This window comes from Thalassophryne amazonica, chromosome 6, assembly GCF_902500255.1.
Source record: "Thalassophryne amazonica chromosome 6, fThaAma1.1, whole genome shotgun sequence".
In the NCBI taxonomy this organism is placed as follows: Eukaryota; Metazoa; Chordata; class Actinopteri; order Batrachoidiformes; family Batrachoididae; genus Thalassophryne; species Thalassophryne amazonica.
In genome coordinates, this window is record NC_047108.1 from 108,954,227 (window position 1) to 108,968,819 (window position 14,593).

The window sequence follows — 14,593 nt, forward strand, 5'->3', positions numbered from 1 at the left end:
GAAATGAACAGAGATTGTGCAAATATACAACAAAAAACTTATTTTTATGGACCATCTTTTTTTTTTTTTCCCTCCAACAGGTAGACCAAGAAGTACGATTTTGCCAAATTTGGTGTTCGCATCACTAAATGGAAGATTTTTATGATATATACATTAGGATGGAGATGCACAGGTTTGGTGACACGGTGGATTAACATGCCACGCAGCACCGGCGCCTGCTCCAGGACCTGAACTGACCTTTGAAGCTGGGCACCTTGATGGAGGTGTGTGCCGCACTGAGTGCGCCTCCGTCTCAGACAGAAGGTGCGGTCAGGACGCACAACATCCGTAAGAAAGAACTACACGTCCTACAGCCAGTGGAAGAAATAGAATCACTGCTCAATGATCACTTTATTTGTTCATTGTAAGGTGCTTAAGTGTAAAGTACAGACTGGAGCTTAAGAGAACAATAAAAGCCAAAACACAAACCGGTCAAGCAATGGTCATTTACTCATTTTAATCTTTAAAAAAATATTTCTTTGCTCAGAGACAATAATCAGTCCCCGTTTGCGAAGCAAAGAGGGACTAAAACAATGACAGCCACCACAACATGACAGGTGGATCAAGATATCAAGAAAAGATGAGGTAATGTTTGAGAACAAAAAAGGCACAATTTACAATCAATCATGCCCAAAATTTACAACAATAACAATAAAATAATAATAATAATAATAATAATAATAATACCAGTACAGAAAAAACAACAAAAACTGCAGAAAAAAAAAAAAACAAACAGCTACGTTCCAGAAGGCCGAGCTTTTCCCTGTCGGGCGCCTTCCGCTCCGCCAAGCAGCACACTATCTGACCACCAGGCACGACACGCAGAGTTTAGAGGGCCCAATGCAATCATCATGGCAGAAGGCGCCGCAGCCTTGGCACATGATCATGGCTTTGAGGCGGCACGAGCACTTGAGCGCAACCTCCTCGGCAGTAGTGTCAGTAAAGGCCTGGATGCTGAGGGTGGTTTGACTGGAGGATAAACGGGGGCGCAACTGCAGCACACTGTCCGTCACGCTGCGAGAGAACCCGCCACTGTCCATTACTGACACGTTGGCAGTGTAACTGACTCCTCCCACACCTCCACCTTGCTTGCTGAGCTTCCCATAGAGGTGGAAGGGAAGGGAAGAGGCAGAGGAGGATGGGGAAGATGATGGAGAACCAGAGCAGTAAGGTGCTTTACTGTGCTCCATCTTTGCCATCCTAGCTAAAGTCATCTCCATGTTGAGTAGTCCTTCCATTGCTCCTCCACTAAGATAGTTGTCCAGAGAGTTCCCAGGCTCCTTTTTGGTAACACTCACGTGTACAGTGGGGGAGGATTTGGCAAAAGCCTGACAAGAGGGCCGCACACTGACTTCATTCTTTATGGAATGAGCAGGAGACGGCTGCTGTTGGTGAGGATGTGGAAGCTGAGTCTGTGGCGGCCGCCACTTGACCTTAATAGTGGGCACCACCTCCGTGGGACAAGGGTCTGCACGTGGAGGAGAGGGGCCATTAGGGATGGTCCGGTTTGCTGCCATGGGCTTGTCTGGAGTGGTCCCTTGGGAAGACTGAGGACCAGCACAGTCTTTGATTACTGCTGACTCCACATGCAGAGCAGTCTGAGTGCCGGGTTCTGATTTGATTCTGGAGGAAGATGAGGAGGGGAGCAAAGAGGTGATGACTGGTACGGCGCCAGGAGCCTGTTGGGATGGATACGGCGACAAGATTGGTGTCTCCATCAGACAAGGGACTCCATGACCACTTGGAGACCTGTTGTGGTTTTGAAGGGCTGGAGACAACTCTTGACAGGGCGACAGGGCTGAGATTTCAGGTTTGCCACAGGGCCTTGGGGTCGTAGCTCCTGATGGCCGGGTCTGAGGTCCTGGTAGTCGGCTGATCTCCAGCCGGCTGGCAGAGTGTGAGGGGAGAACTCTTTCCAGAGGCAGACTGCCCTGTAATAACTGAGTGACCAAAGGGTTGTTGGCCTCCACACTGGACACTGGCCTGGCTGAGCTGGAAAGTCTCTTGGAAGCTGAAGTGGGAGTTGGGGGAGTAACGGGGGGTTTCAAAACTCCACCACACTCCTCTTCAACAGAAACCTGTCTGGAGGCTTTACAATCATCTGCAGGCTCCATTTTTGACAAAACACTATTGTCCCTGAGTCCTTGAATGTGGGATGTAGGAAAAGACTGACGGTCCGTGGAATAGGGGCAGCCAGGCTGAGGTTGGGGCAAGCCATTAGGAAAACAGGGCTGAATGACAGTCTGACCACGGCGGCTGGACACATGGGCCTGGATAACCGGCTGGTGGTTTTGAGAAGATGTACTACAAATGACCAGCTGGCCATTTCTCTGGGAAACTGGTTGGTGACACCACTCCTGGTCATAGTGCTGTTGCTCTTCCTCATGAGTCTCATTCTCACAGTCTGAAGCGGTTTCAGTGGAGTCACTGTGCGTGCCAGCCTCATCTCTCTCAACATGTGATGAGACCACATGCTGAGATGATGACGCATCAACTCGCCGTCTCTGGGCAAGTGTGTGTGATGGTGTCTCCTGGGGCTCAACATGTTGAGAACCATGCTGGATAACACTGCCCACTTCAGCTTCCGTCCCTTGGTTTTGATCTCTCAGTTGGCTGGGGCCAGCCAGAGACTGAATTATATCCACGCCCTGAGCCCCAAAGCGAGGAAGTGAATCTGGGATAGATGTTTGTGTCAGTAAGGGACTTACACAGCCTTGGTCTGCACTCTCTGACGCGGAGGAACACACGTCCTCTTGGCTTTGCCTTAAATGTTGGGTAGCCACAGGCTCAGGTACAGTCTCAGGCTGTGGAGACGGTGAGTCTGCTGGCTTGTCCGCCTGCTCACTGGAGGGGCTATGGACACTGGCTGCTCTTGGTTCTGCTTCTCCTCCAGCTAATGTGGCCTCAGGTGAGTCTTCCAATGTTGGGCTCGAGATATGAGGGGGTTCCACAGACAGTGAGGTTGATGTGGTGGGGGGAGAAAGCAAAGGGTGGAATGTGGGTTCTACATCAAGAAGCTGTAATTGTGTTCCAGACGAATTAGAGCCTGCAGATGATTCGTGGTCCTCCACCCCACCACTTCCTGATGTACCTCCTCCCCCTCCTCCTCCTCCTCCTCCTCCTCCTCCGGGTTCAATAGGTCTGGGATGCTCTCGTGCTCGTCTTCCACTGCTGCAATCTGATAGCCCAGCATCAGACTGCAGCCCGACCCCGACCGTCCCTGCCCCGTCGCCAGAGGCCGCAACAGCAGCAGCTGCCTCGCGCTGGGCCCTGGCTTGCTGGGCGCGGGCTTTGATGTCTGCCAGCGTGCGCGCCCCCCCAGTCCTCGTCCGCCGCGAGCCCTCCCCGGGCGGCACGATCCGCGGGCAGATCTGGTAGGTGGGGTGCCCTTTGACCCATGGAGGTTTGATTCTGGACAGTTGAATCTGGAACAAACAGGACAGCATACAAACTTTAGAATGTTAAAGTGTAAACTGTGAAAAATATCTAAAATCTATCAGACTGCAGCAAAACTGGTACCATGTCTCAAAGGTTTGTTTTCTCTACACATCAACCAAATGTTCTTCACAAAAACTGGAAACTAGATTCCATGCCACACAAACACTCAAAAATATCAATGCAACACTTTGGCTCCCATTTTTCATGAGTGAGGTTTCAGACATTTTGTGCACATAAAAGGCTTATTTCATTCCAATTTTGTTGAGATCCATGTTAGTGCAAAGATCCATCTGGCAGGTACTGCAGGTCAAGATGCCGATTAAACAGCATGATTATGACACAGGCTTGCCTTCGACTGGTCAGAATAAAAGCGGACTCGAAAATGAAACAATGCCACAGATGTGGAGTTTTGATGGAGCATGCAACCGACACGCTGACTGCAGGAATGTTACCCACAAGCTAGACCTTCAGTTCACAACCAAAAGACACCTCAAGAGTTGTTTCTGAGAATTTGGAAATACATCAACCAACCTCACAGGTGTAGATTCCATGTCACCATGCAGGTCCAGGACCACCACATCTGGCTTCTTCACGTGAGAGATTGACTGAGACCAGCCACCCAGACAACTGAAGAATTTCTGCACAAACTCAGAGAACGTGCTAGAAGAGATCATCGTCCTCACCCAGGTCTGGACCTGGCTGCAGGTCATCTTTCTAGCTGGGAAAATACTCGCCTTCAATGGCATGCTTCACTGTGGAAAAGTGTTCCGGGTTAACACTGTACCAGGCAAATATCAGATGGCATGTATGGCATCATGTGGACGAGGAGTTTGTTGATGTCAACGCTGTCAACACACTGGCCTATGGTGTGGGGATGGGGCCTAAGCTACTTGCACTTAAAGGGTGAGGACTGTTGTCATTCATCTGCCACCAGCAATCATGCACAAAGGATCTGAACACAACTCCTGGAACCTACAAACATCCCAGCTCTTGACGGCCTGCATACTCACCAGGCATCTGACCTACTGACCAAGGTTGGGATGTTTTGGATGACAGCTTGTTTCAAATGGTCCCAATATCCTCCAATTTAAAGAGGAGCAGATCAACATTCGACATCCTGATCAACGAAGGAGAGCTGTCATCTTACCTGAGCCATATAGTGGTCAACACGCATACCAACAGGTGCCAATGGCGGTCACCCTGCATACCGACCGGGGGCAACATGGTTACCCCACAACCCGACTGACCAGCGTTAACAGTAGTCACCCCACGTACCAACCTGCATTAACTGTGGTCATCCCACATCCAGACTGGTGCTAACAGTGCTCACCCCACATACCAACCGGAGTGATCTCAGTCACCCCATATACCGACCAGCACCAATGCCAGTCATCTCACATGGAGACAGGTGGTTAACAGTGGTCATCCCATAAACTGACCAACTGGCGCCAACGGTGGTTACTCCATGTACTGTTCCACACTAACTCTGGCCACCCTACATACCGACCAATGGAAATGGTGATTTCACGGCAGCTCATGGACTACCTTACTGAGAATAATCTTTTTGAGCCGCTGCAGTCTGCTTTTAGAAAATATCAATCCACAGAGACAGCTCTCACTAAAGTGGTGAATGATCTTCTGCTTGCAATGGATTCAGACACCACTACAGTTCTGGTGCTGTTAGATCTTAGTGCTGCATTTGATACCGTGGATCATCATATTCTACTCCAAAGGCTTGAGAATCATTTTGGGATTACTGGGTCTGGGAGTGCCCTTGCATGGTTGATGTCATACCTGACCAGTCGTTCTCACCGTCTTTTGTACAGTAACACTACCTCTAACCTTAGTGACATGAAATTTGGGGTTCCACAGGGGTCCATCTGAGGCCCCCTGTTTTTCTTCCTTTATATAGCACCCCTTGGGTACATATTGTGGCGTTTGGGATTACCTTTCACTGCTATGCTGATGATTCTCAGTTATACTTGTACATGCCGATAACTGCTGGCAATCTCATACACATAAAATGCTTAGAAGATTGCCTTGCATCAGTGAAAAGCTGGGTGTCTAGCAACTTTCTACTTTTAAACTATTTAGTAAGGTTAGACCTTACTTGCGAGAAGCGCCTTGGGGCAACTCTGTTGTGATTTGGCGCTATATAAATGAAAATAAACTGAAAATTGAAACTGAAACTCTGATAAGACTGAAATGATGGTTCTTGGTCCAGTGATCCATTTGACCAGCTAACGCTGAGCCTAGGCTCATGTGTTATACATAACACTGACAAAGTGAGGAACCTTGGGGTAATATTTGATCCTATGTTGTCCTTTGACCTCCACATTAGAGATATTACGAGGACTGCTTTCTTCCACCTGCGAAATATAGTGAAGATTCATCCCATCCTGTCTATGGCTGATGCTGAGACTGATTCATGCGTTTGTCTCTTCTAGATTGGAATTACATTATTGTAATGTCCTATTTTCTGGTTTACCACAGTCCAGCATTAGGGGTCTCCAATTGCAGAAAGTTTGACCACATTACACCCATTTTGGCATCTCTTCACTGGCTTCCTGTCCCTGTGAGATCAGATTTTAAGGTTCTGCTACTAGCCTATAAAATTGTTCACAGACTAACACCTCCCCACTTAGCTGACCTAATTAAACCTACGTACCGGCCCGGGCTCTGCGTTCTCAGGCTGCAGAACTACTTTGTGTTTTTAGGTTGAATAAAAAGTCTGCAGGTCACAGAGCTTTCACTTTTCGTGCCCCTGTTCTGTGGAATGATCTCCCTCCATACATAAAACAGCCAGATTCTGTAGAGACTTTCAAGTCCAGACGTAAGATGCACTTATTTTCCCTTTTGTATGGCTAGCATACTGACATAGTATGTTTCCATGCTTTTTACTCTCTTTAATTTATTTTATTTTAAGCGGAGCAGGCCGTAGCCTCAACTTTATGTAAATTCTGGGTCTTTTAGTGAAGCTTAGGGTTAGTGGGTGTTTTCTTCTGCAAGCCTCCCATCCTGTGCACTGGCATGGACTTCCAAAATTTCCTGTGTATTCGTATTGTTAAGTGTATCTGTAGCATGGCCCAAGCAGAGGGTCACCCCTTTGAGTCTGGTCTGCTTGAGGTTTCTTCCTCAAGTCATCAGAGGGAGTTTTTCCCCTATCACTGTCGCCTGTGTGCTTGCTCTGGGGGTTGGTAAGGTTAGATCTTACTTGTGTAAAGCGCCTTGAGGGGCAACTTTGTTGTGATTTTGTGCTAAATAAATGAAATAAATTGAAATGAAATTGACACCAACGCAGTCACCCCACATACCAACCAGTACCAATGCCAGGCATCCCACATGGAGACAGGTGCTAACAGTGGTCACCCCACCTACTAACTGACCAGCGCTAATGGTGGTCAAACCACATACTAACTGACCGGCGCAAAGGCGCTCAAGGGCTCTTAGTGGTGGGGGTTTGAACCGAGGAACCTCTCGTCTCAAGCTCACCTCCTAACCATTACCTCCCACATACTGACAGGCGTTCATGGTGATGACCCCACTTCCCATATTTTGAACACTTGCTCTGTGAAAAGCAATTTCTACACATTGGACAGACGTCCACATCCTGGGAAATTATCAGTTTGGCAGAAACACCAGAAATCCTGGAATGTCCACAAAACTTTGCTCATTGTACTTCATGAAAAGTGGGAGTGAAAACATGTGATAGACATTTAAAGGAAGTTTTGACATGAATAATTTTATTTTTACTCAAACCTGTATTGGCTCTAATTACTACAACTGCTAATAACTGGTTTTGTATTGATGCTAAAACCGTCATGTCTGCCAACCCATGGTTAAGCCTTACCCGGATCGGTGGCACCTTGGGCTCTTCTGCTGTCGGCTGCGGCTTCTCTGAATGGACACCGTCAATTGTGGTACGAAAGGACTGACGGTCATTGAGCCGCGGTTTCTTTTCGGCGAAGCTGGAGAACTCTTGAGTTTCATCTGGCCTCCTCTTCTGTTCCTTGGACTGAGTAACTGGCACAGGGGTGGTCACCGGGCTGGCCGAGGGGCTGCTCTCACGACTGCTGGTGGCTGTTCCCCCTGTGACTGAAGTGACCACGGAAGCAGCATCATCGAGAGGGTCAGCAGCCACAACTGCACTGGAGGATGCTGAGGAGGATGAAGAGGAGTCCAGGCCTGCTCCCTGTCTGTCAGAAGGTGAAGAGGGTGACGAGGCGGGGGAGGACGCAGAAGATGAAGACGATAAGGAAGAGGAGGGAGATGAAGTGGAAGCCAGTACGGGTGCAGCCTCTTCGGGGAGCAGGTGATCTGAGGAGACTGGAACTTCAGGCTCTTCGTTGGCACTGGTGGATGCTGGACTTGGGCTAGGGCTGGGTGTGGGAGCCGGTAATGAGGCTGCGTCTGGAAGAGGAGAGGACTTTGGTTCTATGGAAACACTCTCACTTGGAAGCTCTACAGCAGACTCGGCCTGTAGCACCACCTCACTTTGAACCTCTGTGTTATCGGACATAGGAGAACCCACAGAGATAGCTGAAGTGTCCAGCGATGTGCTGGCTTCTGTTGCTTCTGCAGTGTGCATCGCTGAAGGAGGTGCCTTGCAGAGAGTCCGCCTCGCCCTGCGACGCAAGTCTGCTCGGGTGCGTCTTCTCATCCTGCCGTCTCTTCTCCGCCGGCCCACACTGCGTCTCTTGGTGGCAGCAGTTGTAACCACAGCGACATCACTGTCCAGCACACTCGCTGCAACTTCATTGGCATCTGCCACAGTCAGCTTCAGGGACTCCTCTCGTGTCAGTCCAGACCTATGGTTCACAAAGAACAACTTTAGCAGACTCAGAGTAGCCAGATTTTGGTGTTATGGTGTCAAATCAACATGTAGTGCAAATATATTAACATATTACAACCAAACCAACCAAAGTATGTCACAATGCCTTACTCGGAATGACAATCACTGTGTTGTATCGCTCAACATTTGAAAAAAATAAACTTCTCATCTGTTTTGGCCCCACCTAGGTGGTAATATAGCAACCACTTGTATCTTGTGGCTGTGAAACCCCAACTCTGACTGAAAGTGAATGGCAGCTGGTCACTCTACGGCTCTTGCGGCTAATGTGACCAAGGGGTGATTACAGCATTGTAAACTATGCCTTCAGTCTGCCCTCTGCTGCATGAACTATGTAATGACTATTTCCAACAGACAGGGTGTTTTCTCCAACGCTTATTCAGAAAAACAAACATTTTTATATTGGCAAAAATAACTCCAATACCATTCTGTTCACAAAAAGCTCATATCAACCGATATATCAGTCAGGTTAAATTTAACTTCCAGTAACATGCTACACTGTGCACATCTCCATGGAGCTGAAAATGTGTTTGCAGACTAGGGCTGAAACGATTAGTCGAGTAAATCGAATAATTAAATTACAAAAAATGTTTGAGGCAAATTTTGTCACTCAAAGCTCCGTTTAACATTGTAGTACATATGCCAGGCCTGTGTGTGGTGCTATAATGTCTCCAGAAAAAAAAACAGAAGACTAGAGCATGCACATATGCCACGTAAATGCTAATCAATTTAGCGCCAAAAGCTACAGCTTTCCAACGCGACACAGAGTAAAAAAAAACAAAAAACAAAAAAAAAAACGCCTTTTAAGCAAAAGAGGGTCCACGCTAATCATCTGAAATAGACTGACTGTGCATTTAAAGCGAAGCAGTGTGTTTGTCTTTTAAAAAAACAAACACTGCAACTTAAACAAAATAATAATAATACAAATCGGACTGCGAGGCTTGCATGTTCAACCTCCAGCTGAAATGCATTTGCTGAATCGCAGAGAAAGAGGGACAAAAAAAAAATTCCTGCAGGGACCCAGTCCACCAACTTAAAAAAAAAAAAAAAAAACTTTGGGGAAAAAAAAAACAAAGTCACATCCCTTCGCCATTTCACCAAAATGCCAAGACTTTGGTGCAGCGACATTGTGTCATTGCTTAGGGAGAGCCCTGGACTACTGGTGATGTTCAAAAAAGGAAAAGTACTTTTTATCCGATTACTCGATTTATCACCAGAATAATCGATAGAACACTCGATTACTAAAATAATGGATAGCTGCAGCCCTACTGCAGACCATTTCCAAAATCAGCTGCTGCCCTCTGAAAGCTCAAGAGTTATAAACTCAATCTGCAGTTGCTGAAGATGGTTCAGGTTTTTGAGTTGGGGAGAAGAATAAAAACCTGACTGTAGACTTTCACCTGTGCACTCTCACTACAGGCACAGGTTACCAAAGCAGGCATTTGGTTTTTTTTTGTTTTGTTTTAAAGCTTTGGTACGGGCTTTGTGGTTTTACACTCATGTACTGAATGAACGCAACCACTGCAGGTGTGGAAGGTTTTTCTGTGTGTGGAACCCGACGTTACCCCCAACAGCTTTAACAAAGGTCACTTGAGCCCGTGATGATAGTTTTAGTGAACACAGACAAACCAGAGTTTGCAGAATCTCCACTATTATTAAGGTTGATCAGTTAATAAATTTGACTTCAGATAGACAGGTGGGTTGGACCAAAGCGATGTGGCGGAACTGTCCATCTATTCAAGAAACACTGTGTAAAGCTGCATGTTGATTTCTCCTGCGGCTGTTTCTGGTTTGAAGGGGGTTATGGTGAGTTGGCATGTCAACCACAGACAGTGTGCCATCTGTCTAACTATCCAGACTAAACCAGTTTATGATGACTGTTAGATTTCACTGTACTTATCCATCTCAACTTACTTTTGCCCGTGGTACTCTTCAAAAAACTTTTCCTTCCATGCCTCCACCTTCTTCTCCTTCTCCATTTCCTGTCGGAAGCGGACCTGCATCTCGTGGGTGAACTCACCTAAATAGGTTAAACACACGGCAGAAGTTTAGGTTTGATCAGAAGATAAAGCTGCACTGGCTGATGGTGGACCAAGTGCTGCTCACTGACCCTCAGCCAGTCTTTCTTTCCAGCTCTGGGAGGCGTGAGTGAAAAATTCATTGTTCAAGGCCGAACTACTCAGTCTGGCCATCCCGTCAGGTCCAACCTGGCAGGGAGACAGCACAGACCAACAGCCATCAAATTCAAATAAATGGACAGAGGTCTCCACCACATGCACAGAAGACACACAATCAACATGCTGAGTCCACTGAAGACTTACCAACACCACTTCCAAAAACAAAAACCGTCATGCAAAAAACAAACACTGTATTAATAAACAAAAACCGTCGTGCAAAAAACAAACACTGCCTTTAGGGCCCTTTCACACATAACATGACTGAGGCACGAAGGAGGATTTGAATAGAACTCATAGAAAATCAGAGCCGCACTTGAACACATGGTACAGCAGTCGCCACATCCATTCGGGCACGGCACATGCACTTTATATTCGCGTGCCGCTCACGCCAGAAACTCATTCGAACAGCAGGTAAGAACAGGTCGCACTGCCATCTGATCGTGTTCGCAGCATGTCATACGCCGGTCGGACATATCAAGGAGCTGCACTAAATTAAATCCTTGTGTATGCAGGAGGAGGAGTTTTGTGTGTGTGTTTTTTTGTTGTTGTTTTTACAGTGAGAACAGAGTCATGGCCAGTAACATGATTGTCTTACATTTAAACAGTGGGTTAACAGGCGAGCTTAAATGGTCCATCCCATCAATGAGCATGTCTTACATTTTGACAGGAAAGCATTATCTTTAAGCGTTCCTCACGGCGGAAACATTTAAGCCCACCTCATGTATTTCAATAGAGAATTTCCTCTACTACAAGTTAAAGACATTTTTCTGTTCAAAAGTGTTTAAAAGTAACAGTTCACTGTGTGACTTTAAATTACTGATCTACTTTACTACATAGATAGATAGACAGAGATATATAGATAGATAATATAGATAGATCTGGAGGAAATCACTGAAGCAGTTAAATTGAAAATATGGTTTGACAAATCGTCATTAAACTTGAAGGTGTAAGAGTCACTAGGTGTTCACAGGAGTCATTTATTTCTATATTTATTTATGTTCATTGTTAGTTGGTTTCAGTGTTGGGCACAGTTCCGCAAATCCGCTAACAGCTAATTATTGGAGATAATGTTTTCATTATCGGATTATCTTTTCAGATAACTTTGAAACCATCATCGGACCAATTATCTTCCGATAAGTTTTGGTCCGAAAATTTTTAGACCGCTAACATTTTTGCAGACGTAGCTTTTTGTTCTAGAAGAAACCACTCTATCCTCTGTAGGCAAAGGAGAACTTATCATAGAAAAGAAAAAAGCTCATTTCTTTTCACCCCATACTAATACGCTTACACACACGAACATTCCCAGGTCAAACACCTCGCTTTCTGATTGGCTGCATGTCACATTTAGCTCCTCGTGTCCTTCTTAACACACCACACAGGGCAGGAATATCTGATAAGATTATATTTAGCGTCATCACAATTGTCAGGGCGTGCTTAAGATTGTCGGAAGGGGAAGACCGGGTCCAATATCAGCCTAATTGTCTTGCCATGTGAACCAGGCTTGATGTTATGACGCCTCACGGAGCGACTGACTGATCTGTTATAACACCGCACCAAACATGTTTTCACTATTATTTGATTTCTTTGTGCAACTGACATCGTTATTCAAGCATTCAAATGGCGATTCCTATTGCCACACAACTCCAACCACACATGACAAAGTTTTTTGATAGTTCTTGTTATTCAAAGAAACCTTGTCCCCCTAACCGGATAGAGTTGTGATGTCATCACGCATGCGCTTAGGCGCTGTCTAGCGGGATCTTGAAAATTTCTTTTGTTTATTTGTAAACACCAACACATTACATTGATTCACTTGTGTTGGTTTTTACATAGAATGAATGAATCAACAAATCAGTATGACTGGAGGCTTAGTTTACCCATAATCCCTTTGGTGTGTTAATGTTCAAATCTTCAGAATTAGTGGATTATTTTAAAATTAACAGATATGTGTTATATATCACTTTGTACATTTTAAGAGTTTACATTAATGTAGTTATTCTATCTGGAATAATTTTATTTATAAAGCAAAACCATAATTCAAACCTGCTTTCCATTTCAACACCTCTGCCTCATCACTGGACCACCGTATCCTGTCAGGGTAAATGATGCTTTCCTACAGCAGGGGGCAGAGTGCACAGAGACAGAAGTGCTGGCTCATTGGCTGTTTGAGTTTGTGATCGCCTTTGATTCTATAAGAAGCTTTGGCAGTGTTTAAACTCAAAATCAGCTTCTTAGTAGCTGAGAGCGTATGGGAGGCAAAATTGAAAGTTATCAGTTATCGATTATATGTAGCTTGCAATACGTTTTTAGACTGTTTAGCGTTAAAAAAGATAATTTTTCAGTTAGCTGATTACTAGTTATCAAAGCTAACCCCAAAGAGCACATATCACACATATAAAGCGAAATAAAACCAACGAACCAGGGGGTCGGATCAATGCTTCGTTGCTTCAAGCTTCAAAGAATAGCCACGTTGCAGAAACAGTTGATTACAGAACCTCTGCAGGGTCTGTAATCTGTGGAGACATGATCATTTTCCCGACAAACACCCTAAAAAACAACGGCCACTCTGAAGGACCGATAAGGGAACCATTAAGCAAAAAGGCTATTGATGCCGGTGGATCGAATCATTTCTTAACGATACCCGAAGAGGACTGGGTTTCGATACCCAACCTGACTAAGCATTACATTTATCGTACAACAATACCAAAATATCACAGAATTTACTTGTTTAAATGATATCAGCGTTAAATTATTGCCATACCTGTATTTATCTTGTGTAATATTGGAAATAAACTATGAGAAACTGACGAGGTAGAAAATTTGTTGAATGATACAATGAGATTTGGCACAGGAAGCAGGCAGGAAATTGTCAAACATCGAGACATTGTTGCGCATTTACTACCTTTACAAGAGTGTTCTTTCAGATGGAAAGAATTTACAAAATGACGGAAAACTGTCCAAAGACGGCGAATAAGCATCCTTGCTGCATGAAACAAGTTTACTGTTATCAATAAATTATGTTATGGGCTTATTTGGAACACACATTCCAGACTTTTGTCTTTTTCCCTAAAATTTCTTAATTACGTCTTTTGAATTGCACATCAACTAATTACTAAATATACAAAAGAGGTAAATCTTGCCCTTTAACAAATAATGTTACTTACAAATGAAGTCAAAATATAGGAAAAATAGCAAAACTTAGATTTTGGTGGGCTTAGTGGGTGCACTTACACAGTGGTGGGCACAGTTCCGCTAATCCACCAACCACTAATTATCGAAGCTAATGTTTTCATTCGCGGATTAGCTTTTCAGATAACTTTGAAAACCATCAGTGGACCAATTAGCATCTCATAATTTTTAGACTGCAAACATATTTTTACAGGCATAGTGAATAAAGCTTAACAGTTACCGGCACTTTTTGGGCTGGTTTCTGCTTTTTTCGCCCAACTTCGTGTTATGTATGAAGGGGCCCTGAAAAACAAAAGCTGTCATACAAAAAACAAATACCACTTTTAAAAACAAAAGCTGTCGTGCAAAAAACAAACACCACCTTAAAAAACAAAGACCATCGTGCAAAAAAACAAACACCGCCTTATAAAAAAAAAAACACTGTGCAAAAATCAAACACTGTCAAAGACACTGCCGAAAAAACAGACACTGCTAAAAAAAACAAACACTGTCATAAAAAAAGACACTGCCGTACAAAAAAAACCAAAAGTCACCATGCAAAAAATAAACACTGCCTTAAAACACAAAGACCTTGTAAAAACACACTGCCGTAAAAACCAAACAGTCAAAAAATAAACTGTAAAAAAAAAAAAAAAAAAAAAAAAAAAAAAAAAAAAAAAAAAAAACAAACACTGCTGTAAAAAACCCACTGCTGTAAAAAACAAAGACCGTCTTCCAAAAAGAAACACTGCCTTACAAAACAAAAACAGTCGTGTAAAAAACACTGTTGCAAAAATCAAGCATTTACATAAAAAAAAAAAAAAAACACCTGCCGTAAAAAACAAACACTGCTGTAAAAAAAAAAAAAAACCCAAACAATTCTGTAAAAAACAAACACTGTTGTAAAAATCAAACACTAGAG

The 14,593-nt window shown here is 44.5% G+C and overlaps 1 protein-coding gene across 1 annotated transcript in view; it reads right to left on the reverse strand.

Moving 5' to 3' along the window:
* Positions 1-371: 371 nt before the first annotated feature.
* asxl1 (ASXL transcriptional regulator 1) overlaps positions 372-14,593 on the reverse strand; it is a 68,333-nt gene continuing 54,111 nt past the window's right edge. The window contains exons 8-12 of the mRNA XM_034173120.1: positions 10,437-10,533; positions 10,241-10,346; positions 7,328-8,285; positions 831-3,464; positions 372-796 (exon numbers count right to left, since the gene is read on the reverse strand). Of these exons, the coding sequence (XP_034029011.1) occupies positions 837-3,464; positions 7,328-8,285; positions 10,241-10,346; positions 10,437-10,533 (3,789 nt within the window). The 3' untranslated portion in view covers positions 372-796; positions 831-836. The remainder of the gene's footprint in view (positions 797-830; positions 3,465-7,327; positions 8,286-10,240; positions 10,347-10,436; positions 10,534-14,593) is intronic.